Source organism: Lipophrys pholis, assembly GCF_963383615.2.
Source record: "Lipophrys pholis genome assembly, chromosome: 15".
Lineage (NCBI taxonomy): Eukaryota > Metazoa > Chordata > Actinopteri > Blenniiformes > Blenniidae > Lipophrys > Lipophrys pholis.
Window position 1 is genome coordinate 21,523,475 of NC_137642.1, and position 14,862 is coordinate 21,538,336.

The window sequence follows — 14,862 nt, forward strand, 5'->3', positions numbered from 1 at the left end:
GGCCAGTGAAATTAAAGTTTAATCATGCTTTTGAATAATTAATAAAGTTTTGAGCCATTTACATTTAGAGTCAACAGTTACTCTTAAATACATCTTCTATGTAAGCCCAGGGGGAACATGCAAACTCCACACAGAAAAGGATGGGGGGGGGGGGGGGGGGGTGCCCTCATTTGCAATGGTTTCATTAAATAAAAACATGCTCACACCTCATTTATATTCAGGGTTTCCCCCAGTGTATTGTAAGTCTGGTAGGCCCAAACAGCCTCCCGCTGGGCCCTTAAAACATGTGGGACTTGTACTGTAATGTACTTTTTAACCAGAATCAGATTGGACATCGCCCCGGAGGAACAGTTAAACGTCTGTGCAGCGCAAAGTTTCCTCGAGGGGGCAGCACCTGTTGCAAAACGGTTTTCCTTTTTCTCCCACACTCTTATTTGAAACAGTGGTTTCTGGGAAAATACAGGAAAACAGGTCAAAACTATGGATTTTTATTAGAGTGTAACAATAGAAACAACTGGAAAACCTCATTAATTCTTCAAAAGGTTCAATACATCTGAGTGGTTTTTCTCTCCTAAAGTATCAGAGCTATAGCAACAGATTCTGCTGAAACACAGAGTTTTGGCGTCATTTGTATAGGTAACGATGCCTCATAAAGCAGAAAAAGAGAAGATATACAGAAGTACAGGTGCAGTTAAAAAAAAAAATCACAATATCATTTAAAAATAAATTTCTTTATCATACATTGACTTTTATTTCAAATGTTTCAAGCATTTCAAAAATGTTCAAACTATAAGTATGGCTCAAAGTGAGGATTTTTTATTTTTTTTGTAAATTATAGTCTAGAAATTTGTATTTTCTATGACTTGTAAGTTTAAAAAAGGTTCATATTTTTGAATTAATTAATTCACACAGACGTAAACTCGATACCCTAAGATTTCCTCTTAACGTTAACTCTTTGAAACTTGAAAATTATTGTTTTTGGTTTTGTTTTATTCACGTTTGGAGTCATTTCTATTTGAAGTGGCGGGAAAAGTAAGTATTCTTCTCCTGACACTTTCGGAAGACATGTGGAGAGATGTCAAAGTTTGGGAAAGTAAAAGATAATATTTAATAAAACAAAAACAATTACCAATAAAATCACTATCCAAAATGTCAAAAGTAGACTCAAGATAAGATAGTCTGCATTGTTATTATTGTTTGTTATTGTTGTTGCGTGGTGAATAACTAGTTACGATTATAGAAAATAATAATGATAAACATTATATTTACATATGACCGTGATAAAGCTAATAAGGAAAAATACGCCAGAATAGAACAAAAACCTGCATTCATTTATTTTTGCTGACTGTATTTTTTATTAGTTTGACAATTCTCTAAACTCTTAATGATGAAACTCACTCACATATTAAGCCTTGACACCAGCACCCGATCAGTCCATCATTTCAGAGGAAGTTTCTGTTCTACATCTCCCGATTTCCCTCTGTGCTTGCAGGAACGTGTCACAACAGATCCCGCCAGCAGATGGCAGCAGTGTGCTGGTGACCGAGGGGACATCATCGGAGGAGGGGTCCCTTCACAGGCTGCTCACTTATGCTGACAACGTGGCACACTGGATCTCTGCTGAAATCGTCATCTGTGACTCGGTCAAGGTGAGAAGAGACATCGCTCATGAAAGACGGCAGTCGCAGCGTGAGCAGTCAGTGCAGTCAGTCACAGGGTCTGTCCATATGTGCGCTGCGTTTCTTCTCCGGTATTAAAGTGGAATGGAACCATGTCCAACTAAAAGCTGCAAAAACTGGATTTTAACTCTGGATTTAACTTTTTAACATTGAGGTCCCGTTTACACATTTCAAGGGAAAACGCATCTTTTTTTTTTACTTTTTATTTTAGAAAATGTTCACATTTACATGGTAATGGCAGTGAAAAGTTTTCATGTTGGGCCTCTAGTGGTCACTCCAGGCCAAGAAGTCCCGCTGGTGTTTTGCTGCCCGAGCGGCAATCTGTTGTTATTGTCCATCCACTCGCACATGTGCAGAGGACTGTTTACTACTTTGGTGGTGCGCTTGTACATTAGCAGCGTTTCCACCCGTCAACAAGGAGATAAAGCCACAGAATTACTAGAAAGTCTGGTTTTGTTGGTCTCTATGCAGCGTTTTCAAAAAGTGTGCTGAAATGAACACTCATGCAAACATAACACTTTTACAGGTGATCTACTAAATAGCGTCATGTGCAAAAAGGAGTATTTATTAGGTTTTTATGTGGTTTAGACCATTTAAGACATTTATTTATCAGTCCGGCCCACTCGAGTTGACATTGGGCTGAACTAAATTATGTTTGACACCAATGTTGACACATGACAGCCTCTCATGCTTCTTTCTATTTACCTTGGTTTTTGATAAATCCTTATTGTGGGTGTCCAGTTTATCAAAACTTTGCAAGTCATAGAACAGCATAGATCCCTCCAGGAAAGCTGTACATGAGCTGGCAAGTTCTCATTATAAATTAAAATGTCATAGCAAGTTTCACCATGTTGTTTTATTAGCCATTGATAAATTTGTTCTCGGTTCTCCAGATTCATATTTATGTATGCATAATGATATGAGTAATGAGATTTGTTACTGTGTACTTAGATTTCTATGTGCATATTGAACTGTGTGCATTACAAAATGTGTGCATGTAGAAGTACATCTGTGTGTGTGTGTGTGTGTGTGCTGAGATTTAATGAATATTTTCATCTTCACTTGCACCTACAGATTTATCATCCACTTTAATGTTTCTGCCCTCATTTAGGACTCACAGGCTCACTTTTGTCAAGCCAAGTTTCATACAGGTCCCTCAATACTATGTACAAAAAAAAACGGAGCCTTAATACGCATATCAATAGGAAAAGTGAGCCTGCAAGTCGATACTGAGGGCAAACAAAGCCATCATCATAGAGGTCTGCACCTTTATGACCAAAAGAGATGCTTTTGTGACTTTCCACCAAATTGAATTTAACTGGAGCCATAAAACATGTTGAACCTTTAAAATTAGGGAAACTGGTTGTTATGTTGCATCTGTGAACTTTCAGTCACGATGGAGGATGGTAAACATTTCAATACATTTTAGCTGTTTTAACCATTTTGTCCCTTTTAAAGCAGTTTTGCATGTTTTTTGTTGTTCCTAAGGTTTTTTTTCCTTTAGAAATTGCATAAACTTTAAAACAAAATGTAAGCTGTTTTAGCAGTTTTTGTCATTTCTTGTGATTTCAGCTATTTTCTTTTAGTTATTGCGCCTTTGGTTAGAGCTCTTTTCAGCCAAGAGTTAAGAATCCTTTTAAAAATGACTTTGTTGTCTAAATTGAATGGAAATAAGATCAAATGTTTATTGACGTGAAATTTAGTGAAAGCTTCAGAGAGCCGCGACAGAAGGGCCACACGTGGCCCCGGAGCCACGGGTTGTAGATCCATGCTATAGCAGAAGAGCCGTAAAATCCATATGTAAAAACAGCATACTGAGACATTTACACGTCCATGCAGACACACACGTTATCTCTCTCAAATGTAGAAGGACACACAACTCTCCACAAGTCATGTTGCTGCTGCATTAAAGTCATACCCGCTCCACTAGCTCCATATGATTTCGGGTGAAAAAGTGGATGAGTAGCGAGAATGTAAAACACAATGTCCACAGTAGACTTTGGCTTCAAGTCGTATTTGTTTTTCTACTGTACAAGCTTCATTATGCAGTCAGCCAGAGTGTAGCACTGTGGTTGACTTTAGCATTTTGCTGTGTTAAGCATTTTTTGCCCCCCCCCCCCCCCCCCCCCTCGACTTTTCTTGCAGACACAAGTTGCTTTGCTGACCAAGTATCTCTGGATCGGAAAGCATTGCTACGAGCTGAGGAACTTCGCCACAGCCATGCAGGTCCTCGGAGGGCTGGAGAACGTGATTGTCAGGCAATTACCAGTGAGGCCCACGTCTAATAAATTCCTCCTGATGTAGATTTGGAAGTTTGCGTAATAAGTCTCCTGCCCCCTTTCGAGCCGAATGTTTCCTGGGAGTGTGACGGAGCTCCGATGGCATTTAATTAGTTTCTCAAATGAGAAAATAATGCATTCAAATGAGATGTGGCGAGTGTGAACACGGCGAGGGAGGATGTAGCCCACCAAAAAGACTAATTAAAAAAAAAAAAACGAAACAATTAAAAGACACCAGTGTTTCGAGAAATTGAGATTTCCATTTTTTTCATCCGAAGGCAGGTTTCTAGTGGTTAGTGTCTAGATAATCTGCCTTCATTTCAGCGACGCCGAGTAAAAACCACCCCGCTCTTTTGCCAACAGGCTTGGAAACATCTGCCTTCCAAGGTGTGTGAGATCCTCGAGGAGCTACGAGCCGTGCAGGTGTGTGTGTGTGTGTGTGTGTGTGTGTGTGTGTGTGTGTGTGTGTGTGTGTGTGTGTGTGTGTGTGTGTGTGTGTGTGTGTGTGTGTGTGTGTGTGTGTGTGTGTGTGTGTGTGTGTGTGTGTGTGTGTGTGTGTGTGTGTGTGTGTGTGTGTTTGGAAAGCTGCACACGAATGGTGTTTGTATCTGAAGGCATGGATGGCCACATATTGTGAAACTCAGCTGCAGGGCAAACAAATCAATAGAAAAACAGCTCGGAGCAACATGGGCGAGTTGCTGCGAGCTTACAGCTGGCTCTCCTCTTGAATGTCAGCCTTAAAAGAACCTGACGCGTCGAACAGCACGCATCGCTTAACCAACTTTCCCTTTGAGCTGGAAGAGCCGTCAGACACGTAGCTTGCTCCGCTCACTTTGAAATGTAAAGAGGCGGCTTTTCTTCACACCAGACGTGCTCAGAACTGTGTCGTGCGTCTTCGGATTAATTGGAAGTTGTTTTTAATCTTTCATGCCTGTAAAAATCCCGTTTGTGCACGCTCCCTTGGCAGGTTTTTCTGAAGAGCGACGACTTGTGTCTGGTGGGGGCAGAAAACGCTAAGAAAAGGCCCACCCTGCCTGCGGCGCACATACTGGCCATGCATGTCCAGCAGCTGGAGATCGGGGCGTTCACGCTCACCACCGGGGCGTACAAGTGGACCAAACTCAGGTACGCCTCAGTCACCAGTACCAGCGTCCTCATCTCTTTTTGCATTACCATAGATTTTATTCAAGTGATTAGAAAGAATCAACATAACGTAATGTTTGTATTATCATCAGACTATATAAGGGAGTTACAAATGCTCCACTAAAACTAATAACTCATCTGGTTTCTTTCAAGCGCCAAATCATTTGTGCCGATGTTCTCATTAAGCTGTTGCCTTTATTAAGGAATATAACGGAAAGAGACACTATGAGGGGAAAAAAAAGTTCATGTTTTGAGAAAAGTCTGACTTTTTTTTACCAATGGCTAACAATATGCTACACAGAAGTGATCATCAGATATTGAAATACAACTTTATATTTCTTAAATTAATAAATTCAGGCACTTGATTAAAAACTTTGGACATCTCTGTCATAAAGTGTCAACGAAGCCTGAATTTGTACGTTTTATGGAAAGAACATAAATCGTGCAAATTGAGGCTGTCAATTATTTCAACAATATTGCCGTTTCAAATACTCCTTTCACATTTTTCTCCAAATCTCTGAACTTGACAGCATCACATTTGCTCATTTTTTTTCTCACTGACCGAAAGTAGAGTGAAGCAATAACCTGGAGTTGGAACTTTAAAGGTCACACCAGCAGAGTTATGAGGACTGACAAGGTTCCATATTGTCCTCGTGTACTAAAAGCGTGACACCCATGATCAGTGTTGGTACAGTAGAAAAATCAATCTATCCGTCTTCTAAACAGATTTGTCCATTTTGGTATTTTGAATTTCATCCCAGCTTACAAAGGGAGCATATACACACACATGGACAGGTAGTTGGCCCGTCATAGTTTAAACACAGTACATATCACCTCACTCACATTGACGCCAACATTCAATTGAGAGACACCAACTCCTCCATACGTTTTAGGACAGTGGAAGGAAACCAAAGAATATCCAGCGTGTCCTGTGTAAGTCAGGTTGTCTTTCATTTACACGGTTTCAGATTTGATCCCCCAGCTCCGCTGTCCATATGTCAAAGTGTCTTTGAGCAACCATAAATTGCTCCCTGTAGAGGTTAAATTCTTTGCCTGGCAACTTAAAAAGCACTATGTATGTGAAGTCCAGAGTGTCAGCCAAGCCACAGGAACAATGTGTCTCTTCTGTTCTACCTCGTATCATAATACTGAAGGACCATTTACACAATATTTTCAAATAGAAATGCCAAACTTTTACTGTGTTTTGGTGTCCGTTTACATCGCTACTCGGAGTCACTGAACTTTAACATTGTTTTCAAAACGTTGCTGTGTAAACGCAAAAACTTTCCAGCAACACACACACCACTGATCACAAACCATATTACGGTGCTCTATCCATCCACTGGGATGTGTTTGAGGTGCAGTGTTTTGCTCAAGGACACTTGAACGGTGAAGACTGGGAATCAAGCCTACGACCTACTGTTAGAAGGACAGCCACTCTACCAACCAATCTAGTGACACCTCCCCCACCCTAAGATAATTTCAGCATGCTATTAAAGTGAAAAGCAAGTGCTGCATTTGGAATATGTTGGTGGTTAAAAAGAGAACTAAGGCAGTTGCATAGCTTCCTTTTCTCTTTAAAAACGCCAGATGCCTTTGACATGAAAAGAAATCCAGCAGCTGATAGTTTCTATCAAGGTACACTGAGGCTTTTTGAGTGCAGTCTCATGGCTTTGACGAGAGCAATGTAAGTTCACCGTTCCTTGTTATTTCTCTGTCAATCTACCGAGCAATAAAATAACCTCAGAAGTTCTCAAAAGTAAAGATCTATGAAAGTCATTCCTTGGTATCATCCATCCATCCATCCATCCATCCGTCCATCCGTCCATCCATCCATCCATCCATCCATCCATCCATCCATCCATCCATCCATCCATCCATCCACCCGTCCGTCCGTCCGTCCGTCCGTCCATCCATCCATCCATCCATCCATCCATCCATCCATACATCCAAGAGCAGTACACCTTTAGCTGCTTGGCTTGTTTGCCCTTGTAAAAACAAAAACTATAAATAATAGAAACTATTTTATTTATTTAGGTTCAAGTTCTGGACAGTGTCTGTCTCAAACATTTCAGAATTTTCACTCTGAAAGTATGTGAATTGGTTCAAGAAGGTCATACCCATCACATTGATGGAGGCTGTCGGAGTTCAGCAGTTTACAAAGTCATGGTATAGATATCATCACATCATTGTATACTTAAAATGGTGGGTTAAGTTTTGCTGGTTATTGACGGAACTTTGATCACTCACAACTGTTATCAAGAGTGCAGTTATTCACATGAAGTATTCGATAAATGATTCATCTCAAAGATGTATAATTTCATGCATAAATTTGTTTCTAAGTTTATCAAACAAGGTCCATGATCCCACTTCTACCTCAAGATGTAGTGATTTAGGCCCAGTTTACACAACAACATTTCAAGCTAAAACGCATCGTTTTTGTGTTTTTATTTCAGTAAATGGTTGTGTTTAAAGTGGCAACCTTCTGACAGTGATGTCTGTTTATCGCAGAAACAATTAAATCCATGTAATTTTCTTGTTTGCTGCGAACAATACGCTACAATAGAAAGCCAGGCTCACTGCTGACACCTAGTGGACAAAGGTTGGGTAACAGCATTCTCACATACTGCACCTTCAATGTTTTTTATCAAAAACAATTTATTGCAACTCTGCTGCTGGGTTTTCTAGTTATAATGCCTTGTAATGTTGCCACCCTGATAATGATTTTAAGCGATTTGGCTTACGCTTTGTAGCTGTTTGCAGTTAAAGTGATTAACATGGGATGAACTGTGATGTTAAAGTCCGTTACAGCAAAGTAACAGGACTCGGCCGCAATCACTTTTCCGTGGACGTTTGGATTAATAGGAGGACAACATGGGAATCGGTAAGAATAGTCTGCTTCAGTGTAACTTCAGGCCTGTTTACACGATTTGAAGGGAAAATGCACATCTTTCATTGCGACAACAATGCTCGGCGCCATTGACGGGCAACTTTTCACTGCTTCCAAGGTGGAAATTTTCGAAAATGCTCTGACTCTGTCTCCGTGTCAACGGGGAAAACAACTTTTCCGAAAGGGTGCTACTGCACGCGCACACTGCAGCCATAGTAAATAGTTATTTTGCTCGTGCGTGAGTAGATGGACATTAGCACCTGAGTGTCATGACTCCCAGGCCACATTCTTCTGGGACTTGGTACTTTTATAGTTGAGTCGTCCAGAATAGCAATCCAACTTTGTCGTCTGTCCATACAAATGTCTGCGTACTCCCATTGTTAATGTGTAATGCTTGCATGTGTGTGGTTTCATGACAACACAAAAATGATTAGGTGTTTTTACTTGAAGCATTGCCTTAGCGTAAAATATCAAGAAGTAACTTGAGTCGACGAGCTGCAAGTCTTTACTCGTGCTTCACTTATTATGATCCCACCTCTGATAGCGGTGTCTCTGCTGAGCCGGAAAGCATACATTACCCCACGCTTCATGATTTAAAAAACTTTGGGGGGGTAAAAAGCGTTGAATCTCATTTCCTTCATGATTACAGCCATGATTTTGCTGCATGCTGGGATTTCAGACTGTTAAAGGAGTAACGGTGGCTAAACATGCGTGCAGGCAGTGAAATTATCCCGATGCATAGCATGAAATACAAGCAGTTAGTGTCATTAAGCGAAAATGAGCTCGCTGCCTTCATCTTGTGCATTCGTCTGTGACAAAGTCGGCCAACTCCCAGAGAGGACACCTTTTTCTGTGTCCTTCTCCTTCACTCCAATATGGCTGACCAGATGCTGAGGTCACAACAAGTGGCGGTTGGACGGTAATGGCACAGCTGTTGAATTTGAGTCGGCGACAGGGGTGCCAGCGTTGCTCCAGATGGCGCCTGTGGGACGGGGCTTGATTGGAAGAGAGGTTTCAGGCCAGATGCTGAGAGGTGACTGGCTGTAGCCAGATGCTGGGTTCGGGAGATCTAACAGAGAAAGGCAGAGACACAGCTGGTTATCGTGGACCCTGGGTTCTCCCAGCTCTCTCCAAATTAGGTCACAGATAAAACTGAAGAGAAAAAAAGCTATTAAATGCACCAAAATATGGATTATCTACTCATTACCTCTATGTTCTGTGTCCTTTTCTTTTTTTTTCTTTTTTTCCATTTCTGTCCATCATCATTCATCGGGCATTGCCTCTAGGAGCATAGCAAAGGTTGTGAGTCAAGTCCACGCCTTCCAAGAGGCCGCGTACCCCTACATCACTGACCAGGGGCTGCAGGCCTACCTCCGCTGCCGCATTGCTCGGCTTGCAGCCTCTGACATCCACCTCTTGGCCGCTGGCAACGACGCCAACTTCCTGCAGTCGAGCGAGCGCCAGGCAAAGAGGATCCAGGACACGCTGAGGAGGGTCAAGGCCACCTTCCAGTGAGACCTGCCTCGGTCACACCTCTTAGCCCAGAGTTCACCACCACCACCACCAGGTCAACACCCCGTGTCACAGCTCAGGCTGCGGCTCTGTGCACTAACCACCGCTGGCAGGAGGCATGCTGGACTGGAAAACTCTCTACCTGTTTATAAGTTCACCATTTGTAAAAAAAATTATAATAATAATACACCAGTAATATTGTTTTTCCTTGTATTATTATGTTATTATAAAAGGGTTTTCCTGCTGATTCTACAGCTTTTGAATTTTTATAATGCCAATTTTTCTTACATAATGACAAGTGGATGTTAAGACTGGGATGATTGTCTCTCAGCTTGTACTGACTTTCCTTGACACGATTTATGAAAGTGGCTTGTATATTTAGCTGCTGAGGGCTACATGAATCTATATATGTGGACTGAACATGGCAGGGCAGTGTCATATGTAATCATTATTAAGGCAGCATTCGTTTTAGGGACCAGGAACCATGAGTTGAAAATACAACCTAGGAATGAAGTCATGATAGCTTTTGTTTGGGATGACCATCACTAAAATGCAATGCCAACTTTAAAGACTTTAATGGGCAATCTTACTGCGGTTCATTTCATTTTTACTAAAATACCTCAAAAATTAAAAAAATTATTAACTGAATATGTACAAATGAATACATGTCTGAATGTTTTACATTTTCTGAATTCTGCTTTCAATGCAACTTCCAAACAATCAAAAAAGTCCCGCTTAATGATCTTTTTTTGTTTGTTTTTTTTCTCCATAGTGCCACCATGAGGTCAAACAATATATTTTATATACAACACTATCTTTGACTATTCGTTGGTGCTGTCGGTTCAGTTTTAGGATGCAAACACAATACTCTGCAATGAATTCAATGAGATCACCTCACTGTTTTTTGCGCTGTCACTGTTGAAATGCCACTATTGGCACTAAGCATAGGAACATTTCATAGTAGAGTTTGCACAAAACTTCATTTCACAAGAAAGAAAATTTTTGATTTAAAGGTTATTATTGCATGATTTTACTGGTTCGTTCCTTGAGTCCTCCGTGTCATTGAAGCAGAAAAAAGAAAACAGTCAGCACACAGCTGTGGAAGTTTTTCAAATATGGTGGGTGAAGTGTATATGGCAAGTAGTCATCCAATCAGATATGTTCATCCCTGCAAACTCCACACACAAAAGTTTCTGGACTTTTAATTATGCCCTCATGAGTAGAGACTTTTTAGGGGATTAGAATAATTAACACCTGGGTTTGAATGGTCCAAAAGCACAAAGTTCCTATACTCGCTCCTGTGATCAAAATGTGGCTAAAGTTAGGAATTTAGAAATAAAGTTCTATTGAGAATTAATTTCACCGTCAGACCTTTCTGTACCAGTTGTGCTCCTATGCAGCAGGTTAAAACCTCAACTCTTTTAGACTCAGAACAATTTGATATTGTTGAGATGAGTTTGACTGCATCCTTTCGTCTTTATCTAATTTTGGGTTGTTGCCAGATAACCTACAAATGAACATTCACACTCCACACAGAAAGACCCTCAAGCCCAGAATCAAACTGGTGTCACTGTGGGAGTCCTCGCCACTAACCACCATGTGGCTCTGACTCACCAGATTGTTTTCTATTCCGTGTTCCATCGATTGCATATTTCCCTCTAATCGACAACACACAGTTTTAGCGATCCAGAGAACCGTGCGACCAGTCTGACAAATTAAGATCCAATAATAATTCCATTACAACAATCCAGCGTGGGATAATTGCGTTTTATTTTCAATTGTGTTTGGTGAAGGGCAAAAAACAAGCTTACTGTCAAGACGAAACATTGCCATTACAGAGCAAATGATAGGGCATAATGAGGTGTCGGTGTGGAGAGCAGTGTTCAGTCTATTTTTCTATTTTACTACCCTCTTTCTCTCTCTCTCTCTCGCTCTGCTCCTCTGCCTTGAGACTCAGTGTGGAGATGTAAAGCGACTTGCTATGAAAATCTGCTTAATTTCGCCAAATAAATGAGATTTTGTTAGCTGCCTCGTGCCAAAGCGTATTATTGTGCGACAATGTCCGTGATAGCGTGGCTGCATGGCGGGTTAGAGTCCTGCCTCACTAAGCAGCTGGGGGAGGATGAGGGATGGAGGGTGCAGCTGAAAGCTCGGCCTGACCTCTACCTGCACTACTGGGGCTTATAATGAAGCACATTGACCTTTATCTGCATTATCTTGGCACAGAGTAAGAAATCCAAGAGCTGTTTGCATTGTGGTGGATAAATGTGCTTGTTCCTCAGATTTCTCTCATGCATTTTGACGAAATTTACTGTCACCAATTGGCCTCAACTGCATGATTTTGAATCGTGAGAGTAAATTGCTGAAAAACGCAGAATTACTTGTCCTCCTGAGACGCGGCCATTCATTTGTGTCCACTGTGGAGGACTTGAGTCTGAGCTCTCTAAGGCTACGTTCACACTGCAGGCAAATGCGAACAAATTCAGATTTTCTGCTCACAATTGACAAATATCCAATCTGTTTTGCGAGGGTGCGAACTTTACAATTCAGATTTTTGCACACCAGGCCCAGGCCTCGATGTAGTATCAAATTGAATATGTATCTGATATCCTTCAATTCGACTGCCGTCTGAATGATCAAGTCGCATGTACGCACTTCTATGTCATTGATGTGAGACTGAGTCACAAATCTGCACTGGAGGAAGCAGCACTGCCAAAATGTGTGAGAAAAAAGCGCAAGAAACAGACAAGGTCGGCACAGGCAACGGGGTTGATCTTTGAAAAAAGGTTTTATGTCAGTAATTCTCCACTCATATTTACTTCGTAAACAGCGTATACTCTGCGAGACGTCACATGTTCTGCTGCGCAAGCAGGTCACTTTGGGGTCGGATAACGTTCACACTGCAGCCTCATAGAGGTTGCATTTAAAATGTTGTGTAAGCGAACATGCAGAGAATCAGATCTCAGCAAGAAATCAGACTTGAATCCCACTGGACTGTCAACAGGACATCCTGGGCTTCTGCAGTCACAACTTTAACAGGTGTGAATAAAAATGTGCAGACATTTTCTTTTTGAAATCACAGCTTTGTTGGGGGCATGAGGTATTAGCTTCATTTTGAGATTTCTTTTTTAATGTTTTCTATTTAAACAGACATGTCTGAGGGGCATGAGCAGAAACTATCTCACTGTTGTAATCTTATAATTGAGTGAGATCATTTGTCCCCTTCATGGGACAGATGAATTTAAAGCAAAGAGATATTTGTTTGTTTTTATTTTTACTTCAAAATACTTCCTTTCAATTAGTCTTGGATATCCAAATAAAACCAATCATGAATATTGATACCTTTGGAAGTTACTGCCTGTGTGGAGTTTGCATGTTCTCCTCTTTCCACACATGGAAGTGTGTTTATTTTCTTAACCATTAATTGCCTGTAGGTTTGAATCTGAGACCCTGAAAAGCATTAATGGATGGGTGGATGGTACAAAGATCATCCTAATGCTAAGAATTTTGTTTTAATTCTATATGCTGATTATTTTTCTCAACTTGGAAATAAATGAGTCTTTTCTTTTAGTTGAATTGTTGATGAATAGGTTTTCTGGCCAATGGTTATGGAATCGGGCTATATAAACAATAGAAAGGCGTTGTCTGTAGGTACAACCACCAATGAGTCCTCATTTGAATACAATCACGATCCAGAGACAGGGCTGAGGAAATTTGCTCAGCGTGAAGGCAGCTCCACTGTCTCTCTTACTCCTGAATTATTATAATCATCATTATCTAGCTTGGATCAGGGCAAATCTTCAAAGTTTCCTAGATAAAGGGCTGCCAAAGGAGTTGAATGGACTCCAGCCTGCCAAGCAGACGGAGCCGCGCCCTCTCATCTGATTTGTAACATAACTAAACGGTCACTTATGCGCTATTGTCTGTGAACTGCTGCCTGTGGAGACCGTCCGCGCCTCCCGTGACGCGCTGTCTCTTGGGTTTATTTTGGCACCTCCGTGGAGCGATGTGAGTCTGTCTTCCAGGCAGTGGATAGGCGTTTCTAGACGAGCTTCCTCGTTTTGTTCTAAATGCGGACTACCTGCGGTCTTCTAATGTGTGCGGAACGCGCGCTAATAAGCGCCGTTTGCGCGCACAGATTGTTTCCTTTCCCACCTCGACCGCGGCTTGTTTTTGGTGCATTTGCATGTGAACAGAGCGACAATCAGCGGTGATTGTGTCGCTACTGTACCACCTTTGATCTGTGACGTTTGAAGCGCCCTCGCCAAACGCTGCTCCGGGGTGAGCCGGCGCCAGGACGCACCGGGGCGCACAATCCTGTCAATACGGAACCACCGCAGGATTGTTTGTGTTCCCCTTCCAGTTACGCAAATGTAAAGGGGTGATTGCGGATAGTCAGGGTGACAGCGCAAATAGTAAAATGATTGCATTTTAAAAGGCTGTGATGTTGCGTTTCGAGCGTCGTCTTTTCGGATTCCATTATATTAGGCCTATTTACAGTCTTATTGTGCATAACTCCGTCAAAGAACAATGAAACGCTGTATTTTAGTACAACTGCCGTTACATTGCAAATGTACTCAATTACAAATAAAAGTGCAAAGTAAGCTACTTTTCAGTTACTTTAGGCGTTGAGTTGTATTTGGCTCAATTTATCGATGCAACACCGTATAGCCTACCCCCTGCAGCTCTTCCCTCAGATAAAACAACATATTGGCTATAAAACCGCAAATCAATGACATATTCATTGTAATTGTGGATGTACTCAAGGATTGTTGACTACGGTGTACTTTGTAGTTTTGTGAAGCCTGGCCGTCTCTTCCTTTCTTATCAGTGAATGACGATGACAGAATTGAATAATGAAAGTGGAGCTGCTTTTATATGAGTTGCTTAGTTTTTTGTAAATGGTGATATTAACTTCACATATTTCGACATGAAGTCTTCCTCTTCGCCTTAAAAAGTCTCCTGATCACTTGATTAATAATCCCAGTGCCGAAATCGACTGAATGAGTGTTAATAATCTCTCATAGAGAGTGCGTTTATACACATTGTATGCTATATATAATTAAATATGGACAATTTGCAATGGTTTTACACTATTCTCTTTTATTTTAGTGTAAATATATATAACTTTGTCGTGTAAAGCAGCACTTTAGGTAAAAAAAAATGTGTCCTTGAAATTAAAATGTCCCATTTAGAGACGTATTTTTATAAAAAAAAAAAGTTATTTAAAAATAAATAAATAAAAATACTTCTTAAAAAAAATGTCTTCAACACTTTAGCTGAAAACACTGAGTACCGTATAAACAGTTAAGTCGAGGGGATTCTCCTTCCCGAATGAACCCGTCGGTAGCAGCCACAG

The 14,862-nt window shown here is 41.0% G+C and overlaps 1 protein-coding gene across 1 annotated transcript in view; it reads left to right on the forward strand.

Moving 5' to 3' along the window:
- The window catches only part of kndc1 (kinase non-catalytic C-lobe domain containing 1), a 59,959-nt gene extending 48,433 nt beyond the window's left edge, over positions 1-11,526 (forward strand). Inside the window, exons 27-31 of the mRNA XM_080482442.1 lie at positions 1,493-1,649; positions 3,825-3,947; positions 4,322-4,381; positions 4,926-5,083; positions 9,278-11,526. Of these exons, the coding sequence (XP_080338568.1) occupies positions 1,493-1,649; positions 3,825-3,947; positions 4,322-4,381; positions 4,926-5,083; positions 9,278-9,506 (727 nt within the window). The 3' untranslated portion in view covers positions 9,507-11,526. The remainder of the gene's footprint in view (positions 1-1,492; positions 1,650-3,824; positions 3,948-4,321; positions 4,382-4,925; positions 5,084-9,277) is intronic.
- The last annotated feature ends 3,336 nt before the right edge of the window (positions 11,527-14,862 follow it).